The sequence below is a fragment of the Neolamprologus brichardi genome, chromosome 6 (assembly GCF_056152115.1).
Source record: "Neolamprologus brichardi isolate AB-2024 chromosome 6, ASM5615211v1, whole genome shotgun sequence".
Classification (NCBI taxonomy): Eukaryota; Metazoa; Chordata; class Actinopteri; order Cichliformes; family Cichlidae; genus Neolamprologus; species Neolamprologus brichardi.
In genome coordinates, this window is record NC_142109.1 from 21,138,181 (window position 1) to 21,156,667 (window position 18,487).

The 18,487-nt window shown below is 37.9% G+C and overlaps 1 protein-coding gene and 1 pseudogene across 1 annotated transcript; both read right to left on the bottom strand.

Annotated features, from left to right (window-relative positions):
• Positions 1-3,444: 3,444 nt before the first annotated feature.
• LOC102795740 (sialidase-3-like) lies at positions 3,445-4,507 on the bottom strand (annotated as a pseudogene).
• A 5,797-nt stretch (positions 4,508-10,304) lies between these two features.
• On the bottom strand, positions 10,305-12,001 carry LOC102799395 (sialidase-3-like). The gene is made up of 2 exons (XM_006787396.2): positions 11,725-12,001; positions 10,305-11,622 (listed from the first exon to the last, which is right to left on the bottom strand). The coding sequence occupies exons 1-2, from the start codon at positions 11,950-11,952 to the stop codon at positions 10,693-10,695; spliced, it is 1,158 nt and encodes a 385-aa protein (XP_006787459.2). The 5' UTR covers positions 11,953-12,001; the 3' UTR covers positions 10,305-10,692.
• Positions 12,002-18,487: the final 6,486 nt, after the last annotated feature.

The following is an 18,487-nucleotide window of genomic DNA, read 5'->3' on the forward strand; positions in this document are numbered from 1 at the left end:
CTTGGAATAAAATGGATCATTTTAATTTCGTGTGTGCACTTTTTATTACAATTATTTATTACACCGGAATCTGTATAAGATTAAAAAGACCATATCAAATGAACCCGGTTCATATAAATACATTCTGCTATGTTTTTAATTATTACTGCTTAATTTTAAATCTTTTTTACGACTGAATACAACTAAATTCTAGACTTAAATGACAAATTTGCAGGATTTTAAATAAAATTGTGAAAACAACGAGAAATTAAAAAAAGGTTTAATATTCTTAATTTTACTTGATGATGACAAATCATAAAGAGACTGTTTAGGGTTATACAAATATTAATGACAATATCCATCATTGTGTGGCAAATGGGCCATTTGATTTTGTATCATCAAGATAAAAGAATACGTATGTTTCAATCATTTAAATACACTGATTATTCTGAACACCTACAGTCTGCGCCTACAGCGTTCACAGTTCAACTATCGATCTATCTGAAGAACAGGAGGATCAGTTCCCGATGCTGTGTCGTGTATAGATTATTTTGTGGTGGGTGACTGGTTTGCTACCTAGAGAATGAAAGAACACAAGACATCTGGGTATGTACGGGTGTTATCCTTCCCTTTTCTGTTTAGCTTTGGCCGGTTGAGTGCATACATATTCGCTCACATCCTACTGCAAACCAGGCCTTCTTTATTAAAACCACATCTTCATTTTTCAAAACACTTCTGTCAGGCGAGCTAATAGTCACGTTTTTGCTTTGTGGTGTACGCCAGCCTGTACACAGCAAGAATATTAGATTCACTCAATCATCGGGCTGCTGGGTATTATTACAAGTTATGCCTTGTCTTTATTTAGAAGTTCTCGGTGGTGTTTGCTGTGGTATGCAGAGATGAGTTGTGGAGGAGGGCTGATTTCCCAGAAGAAAGCTTCGGATCCAAACACACACACACACACACACACACACACACACACACACACACACACACACACACACACACACACACACACACCAAAATAGAAAGAAATTATGATTAAAATGTGCAAAATTATCAAGATCAAAGGCCCTTTGGCATGTTCTTTCTAGAGAAATGCACAAATATGTATAAACCATTTCATTATTGTAGGTCTGAGAGGAGTTAACCATTTAATTTGCAAATGTGCAACTCATCAAAAGAAAAGGCATGTTTGCGTGTATGCTGTGTTTGAAAAATGGTGGCACTGGTTCTTAAACTGACATATAAAACTGACGTATAAAAAGCACCATGCGTCAGTAAGAGATTAGAACAAATTTCCTCCATATCCTGCCAATATTAGTAATGCATATAGTCTCTATAAAGAGTGCATAAACCTAACCTCTACACTCAGATCTATAACGATCATCTATTGTTCTATTTTTGTAATTGTACTCGTTGTTGAACACGTTAATTCTAAAGGTGCACAGATAATTTACAGTATTTGTGAAATAAAATAATAGTTTTACAAATTTCAGGAGTTTTGCTCATAATTTTAAATTCTTGAAGATGAAAGAATGTGATCAACATGGACTGGACAAGTTCCTCTTAGGAACTATTTTTCTAAATCCATGACAGGTAATCTCTACTAAGAAGTTTGATGTGTCCCATAAATGGTCTTTTACCATGTTTTAACATCTGTCTTTAACTAAAATCACCCTCAGGGTACAGTCTGCTTTTCATACTCAGTTCTACTGAGTTTTATTCAGCTACAGCTGTGCAGCAAGTGGAAGACTTTATTGAAGGAGTGGAATTTAACGAGTCAACATTTTACTTATTTCAATTTACTATTTATTCATTCTTGAATATGATTAACCTTTCATCTCATTTTCTATTTGGTTTCTTGCAACAGGCTTTCACTGAGGACAAAGAAAGTGATGTTAATATTTGCAGTAAAAATAAATTAATAATCCTCTGCTCTTTGTGATGCTCCATAAATCCTCAGTTCTTTTTAGCAGTAAGAGACAAAGTGGGTTTAGACTTGAAATGTGATCACAGCAACAGCACGCCATGAGAGAACGCCACAGAAATAGTCCTTGTTGTCCTGTTTTTGGCTGCTCTCCCTCAGTCACTCCTAACCCTGTTCAAGGAAGGATTGTTATGGCTCCATTTGTTTCACGTCTCCCTTCAAACTGCTGCACTTTCTCGATAAACAGCAGAGAGGATATTTCCAGCACTTTCAGAAGGATGACAGCAAATATCTGCACTGCTAAAGCTTCTGTGGCATCTTTCAATAAGTGGAAATTTTGTTTCTTTATTTATTTTTCCTTTCTTTCTTCCTTTCTTTCTTTCTTTTTTTAAAAAAAACAAAAAACAAATCTGATGCACATTTCCCTTGGCATTCTGTCTAACGGCCAGCAGGGGCTCCTCTGGTTGCAAAACGAAGTCTTAAGAGAGCATGACCTTACTGCACTTTCCCGATCAGTTTATGCTCTCAGTCTCCTGTTTCCAGTCTTACCCAAGTGCTGATTTTGCAATTTAAGTTCTTTTGAGTAAATGAAGGTATGAATTTATTTATCATGAGTTTTTCTTTAGTCAAATCTGGTTCAAAACACTACAATGGTAACACGATGTGAATGTTCAGCCTGAGGATTTACACAGTACTTCACACACTTTTGGCATAAGTGTATATGTAGTCTATGCGAAGAAGAAGAAGAAGGAAGAGGAGGATAAGAATGAAAATGAGGAGGAGGTTAGGCACTTTTTTCCAAAGGTGTCACCACAGTAGATAACACCTGTCCACATGTTTGATTTGGCACAGATTTTTTTTCTGGATGCCCTTCGTGTGGCAACCCTTCCACTTATCTCTATATTTGGACTTTGTAGATACACTCAATATGTAAAACATAAACTTCTGCATCACCTATAAGATAATGTCTCCAGTCAACTAATCATGTTTCAAATAATAAATATGTTGATACCAAAGTACTGTAGTACATACCGCAGTACTGAGACAGTATATCTTTGTTCCAATTACCAAGAAATTAAAGCTGAAAGCAGCAATTATGAAGACTTTGCATCTTTGAAATTGTGCATGAGAGAAACTTCACAGGCATCATGTTGATGCCTTCAGAGCAGGGCTCTTATTGGATGCTGCATAAAGAAGACACTGTTGGTTGGTTGTGACGTGAGCTTCTGAATTGAACAAAAGAAAATGAACCTAAACAGAAGAGGAATGTTATTGTTTTATTTTATAGTATTTTCTATATTATACAGTATTACCAAATTATTAGATGCATTACATCAATCCATAACAATTACTACAAGACTTACATAACATTAAGAGAGAAACAGACTACTTTATGTTTAAGAAATGACTGTGAGTTCATGTTCATAATATTCTTCTTTCACTAAACTTCATCAAAAGAAGAAATTGAAGCCTATCTCAGGGTAAGGTACACCCTGGGCAGGCCGCCGGTTTGCGATTATATTTTATCTCTTTATCTACAGTTCAGTCCCTTCCTTGATGTCAGTGTAGTGAAAGACAACAAAGGCTATCTGCTCATGTATTTCCTGCTGCCCACACTCGAACAGACATGCAAAGCAGCCATCATCAATGTAAGCCAGGTCTGAGTAACCACTGGGTCCATCATTAATGATCCAGGGTTTGATCCATGCTTTTATCTGAGGTGGTTACATGTTCAGATACACTCCTAACTCAACCCTGTCTTTCGGACTGGTTGGGTGCGTGAACAGCAGCCACTTTACAAGGTTCTGGCTGGGGTCACTTTCTGTGTTTGCACTTTCTTGTTGAGCTGGGAAGGAGATCACACTTCCCTGACAGCCTGAACCTGTTTCCATAAGCTTGTTTCCAGGTTGGAGAATGTTGAACTTAACTCCATTATGATCACTGACTGCTTCCACTCGATAGCTGCCCACATTACAGGCGTTGCAGTAGATGTGGTCTGTGGAAAGTTCAACCATTTCACACTCAACTGATACCGTATTAAACAGTTCACCAAATTTCCAGTTTTCACCATGATTATCACTATACAGTGAGAGTGCATACGATTTACTGCTTGGTAAGAAACAAGGTTTGCAGCAAAAGGAAGTATAAGCATAAACTGGGATAATCAGTCGACCACTCTGTTTGAATCCCATGGCCTGGCCCAACAGCAAATGTGGACCAGTTTTTTATTTCACTCAGTTCGTACGTCAAATCGGTCACATCGCTCCAGGTTTCTCCGAGATCCTCACTTGTGATGAAGCAGAGACGGGTCCTGTTGTCACAGTTTTCTTTCTGGTACATTTCAGTGATAGCGTCTAGTTTGTTGTTGACCTTGTCATACACCGGGCAGGGGTTCATTGGACGGTATCCTTTGATAAGTGCCTTTTCCACCTCTTTGAGCTCTGACCACTAAAAGAGAGATTGTTCATAAGTAAATAAAACAGAACAGTTCAAAACAGGAGCGTAATTAACAAGTAATTTAGAACTGAAATGGTTGATTATCACTATTACCTCAACCGTCTTCTTAGAGGATCCCTCCTTGATCTTTCCTGTTCTCATAACCAGCTTTTCTCCACTGGCATCATCTGAAGTCTTCCTCTGCTCTGCAAAGGCAAATAAAGTTTTACTTTCTCTCTCATACAGAAGAGCAGCGACCCTGTAAACGTTTCCAGCAGTTTCATTAGATGTAAAAAGAGTTTGCTTCTGCAGCTGAGCTTTTGGTACAGGTACGGTGAACATGGTTGGTGTCCTTGCATGCAAAACGACCATGTAATAAAGGTCTTGCTGGTTATATCTCTATGACTGTCAAAGTATATGTGATGGGGATTTTATAAGGCTGGTTTGTACACAGTGTGACTTTTCTTTTTCTGAAGAAATCATTAACATTTCAGGGAACTGAAGTCTCTCCTTGTTGAGAAAGTCAAGTCCAAGGAAGGAGGTGGTTCCGGAAAACAAGCTTAGATCAGAATTAACATAACCCGTCTCTGTAGGCAACTACCTCAGCAAACAGACACAACCCAGGTAGCATAAATTAAGCATTATGGTTGGATGTGTGAAAAGCAGCCACTTGTTCAAGTTCTGGCTTGGGTCATTTTTTGTATTTGCACTTTCATTTTGAGTTGGAAAGGACACCGCACTTCCCTGCCAGTCTGAATTTGTTTACACAAGCTTCCCAGCAGATTAAAGTGTGCTAAAATTAATTATAATTACTGACAGCTTCCAGTCAAGAGCCTTTGTCACTGTGAGAATTGCAGTAGCTTGAACTGAGGTCTTTTTCACCATGAACCTCTGTCATTTACCTGATCTTGCAATGACCATACTGCGTTATTTGACATGTACTGCCCTCGTCATCACTGGAACTACAACGAATATCAAGTAATCAGTATAAAGTGGCACAATCTGTTTAAATACCAGTGATTACAGTGCTCTCTACACAGACCAAAAGGCTTTTGCTTGTCTTCTCATACACATCATGTCCAACCATGTGTATTAGGCTATGGCAGGGGTATCAGTTTAAAAGAGATGGCATCAGTTCGTCTATAAAAGAAGCAGCACCATGCATCAGTAGGGCATTGTAACAAATTTGCCCCAATCCATACAGTCTCTATAAATAGTAAATGAACCCAAACTTTGCACCAAAATCTCAGCAATCGTCTGTTCTTCTATTCTAAAATTGTACCCAGTGTTAAGCTCTTTAATTCTAAAGCTACACAAATTATTTATGGTATTTCAATATATCAGAATATACAAATACTGAAGCTTTGTTTACACGTTTACATATCTTTAAGATGAAAAGATGTAATACACAAGTTGCTCTTAGGAACCATGTTTCTATATTGATCCATGACAGGTAATCTCTACTAGGAAGTTTGATGTGACTCATAAATGGTCTTTTACCATGTTTTAACATTCGCCTTCAACCGAAATGACCGTCAGAGTACAGTCTGCTTTTCATACTCAGTCATACTCAGAGTTTTATTCGGCTACAGCTCACACACACACTCTCAGCCCTTGTAAAAAAAAAAAAGTGTGTGTATATTTCATGGTAGCCCAATAAAGTCAGCTGGTAAAGTCTGAGGAGGAGCCTTTGAGATGTGAGTCCTGTGACAGTAAATATGCTGCAGCATTTCAAGCAGGAGACCCCTTCCATTAAAACCTGCAATAGACAGATGATATACAGCAGCAGAGCCACAAACTCATATTTCATTCATACATCTGTGCAGCAAGTGGAAGAATTTATTGAAGGAGTGGAATTTAGTGAGTCAACATTTTACTTATTTCATAATTTCAATTTACTGTTTATTTAGTCTTGAATATGATTAACCTTTCATCTCGTTTTCTCTTTTATTACAGGAAGCAGGAAATCCTGTTCAAGGAAGGATTTTTATAGCTTTATTTGTTTCACACATCTCCCTTCAAACTGCTCACAAAGGATCCTTGGATGACACCAAATATCTGTGCTGTTACAGATTCTGTGAGGAAGGACATTTCTTTTAAATTTGTTCTTTAAATTTTCTTTCTTTTTCTTTTTTTGATATCTAACATTTCCCTTAGCATTGTTTTTTTTGCCCTTTCACTGTATTTATAAAACATGGATGTCATCTCCAGCTCTCAGGAGAGAAACACACTCCAAGTTCCTAACATGTGCATTCTGTCTAATGGCCAGCAGGGGCTCCTCTGGTTGCAAAACCAAGTCTTAAGGGATCAGTTTATGGTCTCAGTCTCCTGTTTCCAGTCTTACCCAAGTGTTGATTTTGCAATTTCAGTTTCTTTGAGTAAATGAAGAGATGAATTTATTCATCGTGACTTTCTTTTAAGACAGATGTGGTTTTAAAAGACTACAATTGTCGACACACAATTGTTAATGTTCAGCTTGAGGTTTCACACAACTTGAAAGACTAGTGGCTCATGTGCAGAGGTGGGAAGTAACTAAGTAAAAATACTAAGTAATTATGGTCACCTCCGATGGCTGCCCCTCCCTGAGTCCATTTCTGCCAGAGATTTCTTCCTGTTCAAAGGGAGTTTTTCCTCCTCACAAAAATTATTTGACTTGAACTGTATTGTATTAATCAGAATTTCCAGGTGTTTGTATTTTACTTGAGTTCTTATTTTTCTGAATTTTGTTTTACTTTTACTCCCTACATTTTCACATATACACCTGCACTTTCTACTTCTTGCATCTTCAAAACAGGCTCAATACTTTAGGTTTAGCACATCTGAGGTGAATTTATTTCATATCAAACTGATTTGAGCCTAAATGGTGAAAACAATGACACATAAAAAAACAAACTATTCTGTTAGACTGTCCATCACCGGGGCTTATTGCATACAAAGATGTGAAAGAGGCAAAAACATATAATTTATTTTCATTTATGGAGCTATTCATGGGGGTTAAAGTGGGCTAGAAGCTGTAAGCGTCTAGCTAGTGCAACAGAAGAAGAGCATGAAGGGAAGGTTTTTAGGCAGGTCATTTCAAGTCACTCAGAGATGGAGAAATATGTGAGAAAAGACGGGACAGGAAGAAAAGAGGTTATCTTCATAAGCAAAGACTGCTCAAGGGTATTTGATAAACTTCAAATCTAAAGGTTTTATATAAGTCCTCATTTTTTCACCAGATATTTGATCTGTATATGATGTGAACTTGTGTTTTTTTTCACATTGTGAAATATCCTGCTAAACACACTTAGGTGTACTTACTTTATATTATTCAAAGTTTGCATGAAAACAATCTACAGTTTAGTGCAGGATAAACAGCTTAGTTTGTTATACTGTGGTGAATTTACAGTAAAACACTGAGTTGGACTGATGCAGAGCGGCTGTGGCATTCATGGTCAGAGTTAGGTTACAGCAAGTGCAGAAAATGACCTGATGCTTTGATTGGAAGCTGATTAGGTTTAGATTCATTCACTGAATATGACCTTTATACCAACTGTATACTTGTATCCTTTAATTTATGTCTCTTGACCTCTTTGAAATCTGACCACTGTCTAAGATATAATTTAGAATGCTGACAGACAAGAACAGAATCCTTAATTGTGGAGGAATTGTTGGGTAGAGCAAGCTTCTTTGTGCAGCTGAGCATTTCTTAAAGGTTCGTGTCCCTGTGAATAAAATGTCCTGCTGGGTTTATCTGCTGAAGTTGGGGCTCTTTATTTCACAACAGCATCGGCTGTTTTCTGAAGAAATGACATATTAAACTGAACAAGTGTGAAAGGTCAAACAAAGACGATAAACACACGAACACTTGCACACTGTGCACAAGGCTCACTTAGCAGTTGAGGCAACATGTAGACGTCTGCAGAACTCCAGAGTCTGATTGGATTGATTAGGTTATTGTTGTATTATAACTAAAGTATTATTGAGTATTGAGTATTTGACTTGAAAAAAATAATAATTATTAAATACATTTAAGTGTAACTAATTAAACTTAATGATCACAATGGATCACACTCTTAAATTTATCATTTGTCATAAGTCAACAATACATATGTATAATTACATTGTTTAAATTTCTCACATGTTATGTAACAGATTGAATGTTTAAAACTAAGATTATATGCTACATTCCCAAGTACTTGAGTAAGAAAATGATTTCCCCTGTGGAGGCTCCCTCCCTCAACATTCCTTACTTATAACCGTTTTGTACGATCGGGATTACATCTCTGAATCCAAGTTTGGTTGTTTTTTTATGTCATTGCTTTGTTTGTTTTTGGCACAAACACAGGCAAAAAAAGATTAGCACCATATTGTGCATTTTTTATAGTTTTCAAGAACAGAACTGGAAGTTTCTGTCAGACAGAAAAATAAAAAAATCATTTATTATAAATACGGTATAAGAAAAGCTGAGCAGTCTGAATATGAAATGCTGTAATGCGACTCTGTAGGTCAGTCAGTCCCTGTCTACCTTTAAACAGTCTTAAATTTGAGCCGATGGTATCCTCCACCCAAGAAATTAGCCAGTCTCTTCTGTATTTCCTGCACCAGTGGATGTGGAGACTCAACAACCAGAAAATGATGCCAGAGCATCGAGGTAACCAGATTATTCTCAACCAGGTATCTTCTCCTATAGTAGAGCTGTGGCTGGATTCGTGTCCATCAAGACAGTCAGGCACTAATTCTCTGCACTACACCTTCCCAGTTTTTCAAGTGGAAATCATCATTGCCAAGCATCTGTGTGGTTCTCAGTCATCCAGGTCATGTTAATCTAAGATATGATCACAATGGATCACACTCATAAATTTATCATTTGTCACGAGTCAACAATACAAGTCAGTTGAGTTAATTACATATTTTTTGCTACATTCCCAAGTACTTGAGTAACAAAATAGCTGATTTTCCCAGTGGAGGCTCCCTCCCTCAACATTCCTTATTTATAACCATTTTGTACTAGTATGATCTGGATTACTCCTTTGCTCTGTGAAAATTGTACGAGTTTCTCTCTCGTAGCAGTAATCTTCTGACCCTTTTACAAGCAGTCTTCCATTTTCAGAGGTTCAGAAATAATGGGAAAAACTATATAATTGCACAGTAGCACTCTGAAGCACCTGCCAATCAGTTTTCCAGCATTAACTGAATCTAAATGGAGAGTATATCATTGTAAATTTGAGAATTTACCCTGCTAATTCTATAAGCAGTTACATTATTAAATAATGCTACTATTACTCAGTCATATATGCTCATACCATGTAGTGGCTCCACTTTGTTTTACAGATACGGCAGTATCTTTCATGAGCTGGCTCTCTTCTTCTCCAGTGTTCATTTCTCATATGTCAAGCAATTTTAGACTTTTGCATATAAAATTTGCATTTATGGTCATGTTATATAACAGCTTTGATTTTTAAAAGCAAGACTGTGAGCTACATTCCTAAGTACTTCAGTAACAAAATATCTGATTCTCCCGGTGGACGCTCCTTCATAATCCCTCATTCGTAACCTGCAGGTCTGTACTCCATGATCGGTTTTACTGCTCGGCTCTGCAAAGGCTACAGGAGTCTCTCAGACTTTTTCACAGATTAGAGCTGGAATCCTGTGAACCCTGATTTTCTTTAAAAAAAAATTCTTTATTGACTCCTATTTTTTTTTTTTCATTATTGACAGTTTTATTTTATTTACAGTATCCAGGTTGTTGTTGTTACTGTAACAACAAATAATATCAATAATATTATATTCTATGATCTACTTTAATGTGTTATGCAAAGCACATTTAAACCTTTTGCTTGCTTATTATTGTTTTAACCTTAAATTCACTACAGTTATTTGTTTATTAAAATATTCATTGTGGATGTTGAACTCACATTTTGGAGTTGGTGGGAAATAAATGAGCAAAAGAACAGACAGTTTTACAATAAAACAGGATATGTTAACTATTTTTATTATTTTCTGCAATAAAATCAAAACATTCACAACCAATAATATGATATTTGCAACATTAGGTATGTTTTCTTCAAGGAGTGAATAACTAGATTAAAAGTTTTGTTTAAATTGAGCATGCATGTTTAATACTCACTGAAAACAGGAGAAACTGTTTTCTGTTTCCTTCAATTTATTAAAGTATTTTTTTAAAGTGTTAATCCTACAAGCTTCTCGGTTTTCTTATTCATTTTTCATGCAACAAGCAAATAAAGATTTTTACATACAAAGCAACACTTACTGCTTTAAGTCGTGCACATATGCATATGAATCTATTCATCTACACACCTGAATAAAAATTATTCTTTTTATATTTTTCTTTTCTTTTCTTCAGTTTATTTCTTGGTGATGTCCTTAAAGCTAAAGACAACAGAGGCTATCTGCTCATGTATTTCCTGCTGCCCACACTCAAACAGACATGCAAACCAGCCATCATCAATGTAAGCCAGGTCTGAGTAACCACTGGGTCCATCATTAATGATGCAGGGTTCGCTCCATGCCTTTGGATCACATGGGGATTTGTTCAGATACACACCAAGATCAATCCTGCGCAATTTACTGGTTGGGTGCGTGAACAGCAGCCACTTTTCAAGGTTCTGGCTGGGGTCACTTTCTGTGTTTTCACTTTCTTGTTGAGCTGGGAAGGAGATCACACTTCCCTGACAGCCTGAACCTGTTTCCACAAGCATGCATCCCGGTTGGAGAATATTGAACTTAATTCCTTCATCATCACTGACTGCTTCCACTCGATGGCAACCCACATTACGGGCGTTGCAGTAGATTTGGCCTGTGGAAAGTTCAGCCATTTCACACTCAACTGATACCGTATTAAACAGTTCACCAAATTTCCAGTTTTCACCATGATTATCACTATACAGTGAGAGTGCATATGGTTTACTACGTGGTTTGGAGGCAGTATAAGCATAAACTGGGATAATCAGTCTACCACTCTCTGTTTGAATCCCATGGCCTGGCCCAACAGCAAATGTAGCCCAGTTTTTTATTTCACTCAGTTCGTACGTCAAATCGATCACATCGCTCCAGGTTTCTCCAAGATTGTTACTTGTGATGTAGCAGAGATGGGTCCTGTTGGCATATTTTTCTATTTGGTCATGCTCAGTGATACCGTCTTCAACACAGATGAAAAACAGGAAAAGTTTCTTGTTGTTGGGTTTGTTGGGTTTGTCATACGATATCACCGGGCAGGGGTTCATTGGACGGTGTCTTTCCATAAGTGCCTTTTCCACCTCTTTGAGCTCTGACCACTAAAAAAGAGATTGTTCAGAAGTAAATAAAACAGAACAGTTCAAAACAGGACTGTAATTAACAAGTAATTTAGAACTGAAATGGCTGATTATCACTATTACCTCAACCGTCTTCTTACAGCATCCCTCCTTGATCTTTCCTGTTCTCATAACCAGCTTTTCCGCACTTTCATCCTTTGGAGTCTTCCTCTGCTCTGCAAAGGCAAATAAAGTTTTACTTTCTTTCTCATACAGAAGAGCAGGGATCCTGTAAACACATTGAGCAGCTTCATTAGATTCAAAGACAGGTTGTTTCTGCAGCTGAGCTGTTGTTGAATGTCCACAGCCCATGTTTGCTGTCCTTGTGTATAAAATGGATATTAAATTACAAAGAAGCCTTGCTGGGTTTATCTCTGCAGTCCTAGAATTTGATGTTGCTTTGACTTTTATAGTCTGGCTGTTAGAGAGTGTGGATGAGGGAGGGATCTTTGTTTTTATCACAGATCGATGGTCATTTCTGAGGAAATGATTCACATTTCATTGAACTCCCCCATTCCCTTAACAAATTAAATAGGCAAAACCCATCTTTCATCATGCATGTCAGGAAAACAACCAGAATGAAAACCTTTAATAGCTGTTATGAATTTTATTATTTTGTACATACAGCGGTATAAAAAACAATGTTTGCCCCCTTCCTGGTTTCCATATTTGTTACACTTAAATGTTTCCGATCAAACAAATTTAAATATTAAAAAAAGATAACACAAATATAGATCAAATGTATTCTCTGCATGAATGTATTTATTATAAAGGGAAAAGAAAATCCAAACTACATGGCTGTGTGTAAAAAAGTGATTGCCCTCTAAACCTGGGCCACCCGCAGCAACAACTGCAATCAAACTTTATTGATAATTGACAATGAGTCTTCCACAGTGCTGTGGAAGATTTTTGGCCCACTCATCTTTGCATAATTGTTGCAATTCAGCCACATTGAAGGTTTTCAACCATGAACCACCTTTCTAAGGTCATGCCACAGCATGTTAATCAGATTCAGGCCAGGACATTGATGAGGCTGCTCCAGTCCTCACTTTCTGTTAAAAGATTTTGAATTTTATTAATATTCAACTGTGATAATCGCTTATGTTTAGCTTTATTTGAATTTCACAGAAATGCCTGTACATAGCGTGTCAGCAAATTCTTTAACTGGAACAAAGTGACCACATGAAGAAGTTGCTCAAGTTTAGACAACACCCACATATATTGTTTTAACCCACTACAAGATCGTTAATCAACTTGTTCCTCTTTGTCTTGTAAGGCTGCATCCTGTGCAGCCTCGTATGCAATCACCAGATAAGAAGTTGTTTTTTCCTTAAACTTGTACTCCACCCATGAGTGCATTGAGTTTTTCCTTTCCAGTCACCTTTCTCACTCACTATGTGTTAACAGACCTCTCTGTATTGAATCGTATCTGTTATTAATCTCTGTCTCTCTTCCACAGCATGTCTTTTATCCTGTCTTCCTTCTCTCACCCCAACCGGTCGCAGCAGATGGCCGCCCCTCCCTGAGCCTGGTTCTGCCGGAGGTTTCTTCCTGTTAAAAGGGAGTTTTTCCTTCCCACTGTCGCCAAAGTGCTTGCTCATAGGGGGTCATATGATTGTTGGGCTTTTCTCTGTATCTATGAAGCGCCTTGAGGCGACATTTGTTGTGATTTGGCGCTATATAAATAAAATTGAATTGAATTGAATTGAATTGAGTGTTATGTGAGTAAGACAGTATATAATAAAGTGTAAGCAGATGCCTGGCGCGCATTCCTGCACTGACTCTGTAGTTGACAGATTGTGCACAGAAATCGTCCATGTACATGAATTAACTCTGGGCCCGTGATTCTTTGCTTTCCTGAGGTTTTTCTCCTAACACTTTCTTACTCTTAAGCCATTATGAGGTGGAATTACCGATGTATATCCACTCATACAACGTGATCATTGTCCTGCTGCAAAACAAAAGTGCGCTTCAGCTTGAGGTAACAAACAGACGGCTGGATATTCTCCTTCAGGACAGGAGAATTCATGCTTCCATTTAAGATCTTGGGGATCATCAAGATGTTTTCTGGCAAAACTGAGACAAGCCTTTATGTTCATTTTGCTCAGCGGTGGTTTTTGTCTTGCAGCTTTTGGTATGCCATTTTTTTCCCACTTTATCTTATGGTAGAGTCATGAACACTGACCTTAACTGAGGTAATGGAGGCCTACTGTTCTTTGGTTGTTGTTCTGGGGTCTTTTGTGATCTCTTGGATGAGTGGTCTCTGAGCTCTTGAGGTAATTTTAGTTGGCCGGTGAAGATATGCGTAGCCTATTTTAGAGTTTAGAAATGTGTTAGATAGGATGTAGAATTATTGTAGAGACACTGACACTGCCCTCGATGTAATAAAGGCCTGAGTGTGTCAGGAATTTAGGAGTAGATTTCTAGGAGGCCCTCCCCCAGTTTGAACTGTGAAAGTGAGACAAAGAGAGGTTAATGTTGAGTGGAAATTCCTCAGGGCATGCCTGGGTGGGAGTCTCAAAGTTTGTAACTAAATAACTTTGGTTTGGAAGGGAGATGAACTTTTATGACCCTCAGGAAGGCACGTACATAGAGATATACGCACATAGTGCTTTAACTGTTACGCACACACATCCACACACATCCAAACGTGAGTCTGATACTATATGATTTTTGAAGTCTTGATGAATAGAAAAGAGAAATCAAGCATAGAAGATTTAATAGAAGGTCAAAATGATGGTCAGACTTCAGATTGGGCTGGAATTCAATGAGAAGAGACCACTAAGTGCACTAACTCAGAAAAGTCCTCAGTTACTTAAGTTATGATACCAAAGTAGTAAATATTTAAATACTAAAGCAGTACCTCTTCGGTGTCATTTACCAAAAAAATAAATCACCTATAAAATATAATATCAATAGAATAAATAAATAAATTAGAGCTGTGCACACTTTACATTTAAGGGAACTTGAAGATGGAGTCTCTTTCCTTATCAGGGATTCTGCAGATGTGTTCTGGAGAAGGAGGCGTTTAAAGTTGTTTTTCATGGATGTAATCCTGTATTCTCACAATGGGTAACTGGGCGGGGTTGATAACAGTGAGAGCTAAAGAATGTGACTCTTCAGGTTTTCAGGTTTCACTAGAAGCCAAACATCATTGCTCATCTCTGATGAAGTAATTTCCTTCTCAGTTAGCTGAGTTAACTTCTTATGTCTGCCTTTAGACAGTCATAAGAGAAGCACTGAAGATTTGAGCCAATGGAGTCCTCCCCCTCAAAAAGTTAACCAGTCTCTTCTGTATTTCCTGCACCAGTGGATGTGGAGGCTCAACAACCAGAAAATGATGCCAGAGCATCGAGGTAACCAGATTATTCTCAACCAGGAATCTCCTCCTATAGCAGATGGTATTCTCTGCTGGAATACCATGGCCTGGCCCAACAGCAAATGTGGACCAGTGTTTTATTTCACTCAGTTCGTCTGTCAAATCGGTCACATTGCTCCAGGTTTCTCCAAGATCGTACCTTGTGATGTAGCAGAGACGGGTCCTGTTGTCATAGCATTTTCTTTGGTACATTTCAGTGATATTGTGTTCAACACAGATGAAACACAGGAAAAGTTTCTTGTTAGCCTTGTCATACACTGGGCAGGGGTTCATTGGACGGTGTCCTTTAATAAGTGCCTTTTCCACCAGTTTGAGCTCTGACCACTAAAAAAGATGAGTAAATAAGTTCATAAGTAAAAATAATTAAATGTTCATAAGTAAATAAAACAGAACAGTTCAAAACAGGACTGTAATTAACAAGTAATTTAGAACTGAAATGGGTGATTATCACTATTACCTCAACTATCATCTGCGATGATTCCTCCTTTATCTTTCCTGTTCTCATAACTAGCTTTTTTCCGCTGACATCATCTGGAGTCCTCCTCTGCTCTGAGAGATTACATATGGATCAGAGACCTTTCATATGAAAACACTAAACACAGCACAAGCTTCAGAAAGACACTCACTGAAACAATCAATCTACTGCTATGATGGTCTGGGTGAGCTGCCCATAGGTTTCCAGTGTTCCCATGTTGTCATTCGCATCCACCCCGTCCTCCTCATCTCACCTGCACAGCTCACCTGAACCTGATCCCTGGCAATCAGTGAGACAGTATTTAAGATGGTAAATCTCTTCTCTGTCAGTTTATCAGCTAAGTCAAGTTGGTAACAGGCCTTCATGAGCTGTTTGCAGTCATGCTATGTCAAAACACCTCACCAGGAATCCCTTCCTTGCATTTTTCAAGTTCACGTTTGCCTTATAAATAAAGCTTGTGTTAAATCTACCAGTTGTCTCTGTGTCTGGTCTGCGCTTGGGTCCACACTCACGTACTGGCCTCCGGGCTCCTTTGACAACTGCACTGTTTTTCAGGACTATGAGCATAACTGCACAGGTATTGCTGTTGGTTGGACAAATAATAGTTGCTTTGGAATTATCTACTGATCATTCTTCCCTTAAATGGGTCCTAATTCCCAATTCTCCTTTTAATATAAATATTTTTGTACTAGCATTCCAGTACACAGTTTTACAGAGTTACTTGTTTGTGGTTAATACTCAAACTAATATTGAAGCAAAAAGCACCAATGATCGAGGCTTTGCATGTTTGAATTTGTGCAAAAGGTGAACTTTGCCTTTCAGGCATGTTATTATGAACGCATGGATATCTGGATGTTTATTGAAAGCTGCACAAAGAAGTAAATATATAATTTCCTATGCATCTATGGAACTGGAGAAAACTCACTGATTATAAGTCTTAATGTTACAGAACATGTAGTGATGATGAGGGATGAGGATGTTTGTCATGTCAGTTGATTGTGCTGTAACCAAACTCAGGTGTGAAATGTATAGTTTTCAGGGTTTTTATTGGTTTTCAGCCTTATTTTATTATCGTTTTTATCGTTTACTCGGTTTTCCTTGGTCTTTTCACGTGTGTTATGAATAAATTTTCTTTTTTTTCGGTACCGGTACTAGTTTTATTTTGTTGTATTTATCCGCGACACCTTAAAGGCCGGTTCATGAAAATATTGTCGGGCATAAACCGGTCCGTGGCGCAAAAAAGGTTGGGGACCACTGAAATATACTATTAATAATAAATATACAGTGAAAGTCAGGTGTGTTACTGATATTTTTATTAGCCTTCATTAAAGTCTCCAGCTTCCCTTCTAAGGGAAGACACACAATTTTATTGACTTTGTGCTGTACCTTCCTAGGTAGTAACAATGAAACTCCTCCTTAATTATTGTCTATACTACAGCTGTGTTCTGGAGAAACACACACTGAAAGCTGTGAACAAAATATTAATGCTGGACCTACACTGTTATGGTTTCCAAATCACTGGATGTTAACTCTCCAGTAGCCTTCCTGACTTCACTGCAGCTAAAAACATCACAGATTATCTGTTTAATTTCAGTTTGCTTCCCACACAATGAACATGCAAACCAACCATCATCAATATAAACCTAGTCTAACCACTGGGTCCAGGGTTTGGGCCATGATTTTGGATTGTTCAGACAGATAACTAGATATCACTTTGACTTGTTTATGCAGCCACTTGTTTATGTGTGGATCACTTTTTATTTCCAGTTTCATTTTGAGCTGGAAAGGAAAACACACTTCTCTGACCTCCTGCTCTGGACCTGTTTCTGCAAGCTTTCCACCAGTGCGTGCTAACAATCGTTATCGTCATCGTAAGCATAAAGTGAAGCTATCAATCTGGTGTCCTCTATTTGGAGTCCATGGCCTGGCTCAGCGATGGATTCAGCCCAGGGTTTCTTAAATAAACTAAATGCATTTAAATTTATAAATATGTTTTTAATAATGCTAAAAATTAAGCTTGCCTATGGAACCTGTTTACATTATATCCTGAACATTGCACACTTTACAAAAGGCTCTTATCATCTTGCACAATACTATATAGCAATATTGTGCAATATGCTGAGGCAAGCAGATTTTTTTGTTCTGTTTTTTATAACTTGAAAAATACTTTGTTCAGCTCAAAACTCATAACAGGCGTTGGCTATTAATTTTTGCCAGAGGATAATATGAGAAAGTGGGACTCTTGTGGAAGTGGAATTCAGTTCTGCTCAATATCAGTGGTATATCTTTATAAACTTATTAACAGAGCCTTCCACAACAGTCCCACCATCAAATCTAACCCCTTGTAAAAATTAGTTGACTACCCCTGCAAGGTTAAATCGATTAAATCAAATAACCGGCCACCTAAGTGTTTAAAGAAGGAGAAAATCCATCCTGCTGTTCAAGCTGGAGTTTTGTGGTCCAGACTACAAACTGATGTAGGACAATGAATAACTGTCATTAACTTAATCCTAGCTAGATTGTGACATGAAAAAGACTAACAAGAAGTTGTGGTAGTTTGTAATACCTGAAAGACAAATCTGTACCAGCTGCACAACTCTGTGCTGCCCTGCAGCCCATAAAATGTCCACATTCACAGCTTTCCACTCCTCTGCACATTCCATTTCTCCACGCTGCTCCGTTTCCACTCCTACCTCCAGCGCTCATAAACAATTATTAATTGTTAATTGTTATTAATAATAATTATTACTATTGAACCTTTTTAAAATCTGCCTTTTTTAAGTCCCCACTTGTGGTATATTTACATACACGTATATGTATCTGCTTTATGAACGTAAGTGTAGTTGAAGAACTCCCTGGCATCTGGTTTGGCCTTTGTCTATCTCACAGCCATCAGGCCAAGTTTTGCTTCCCTTTTCTGAAAAGGGAAATAATAAGGAAGCGATAAAAAAAAGAAAGTGAACTCTGCCGTCCCTCCCTCATGCTTCACACTG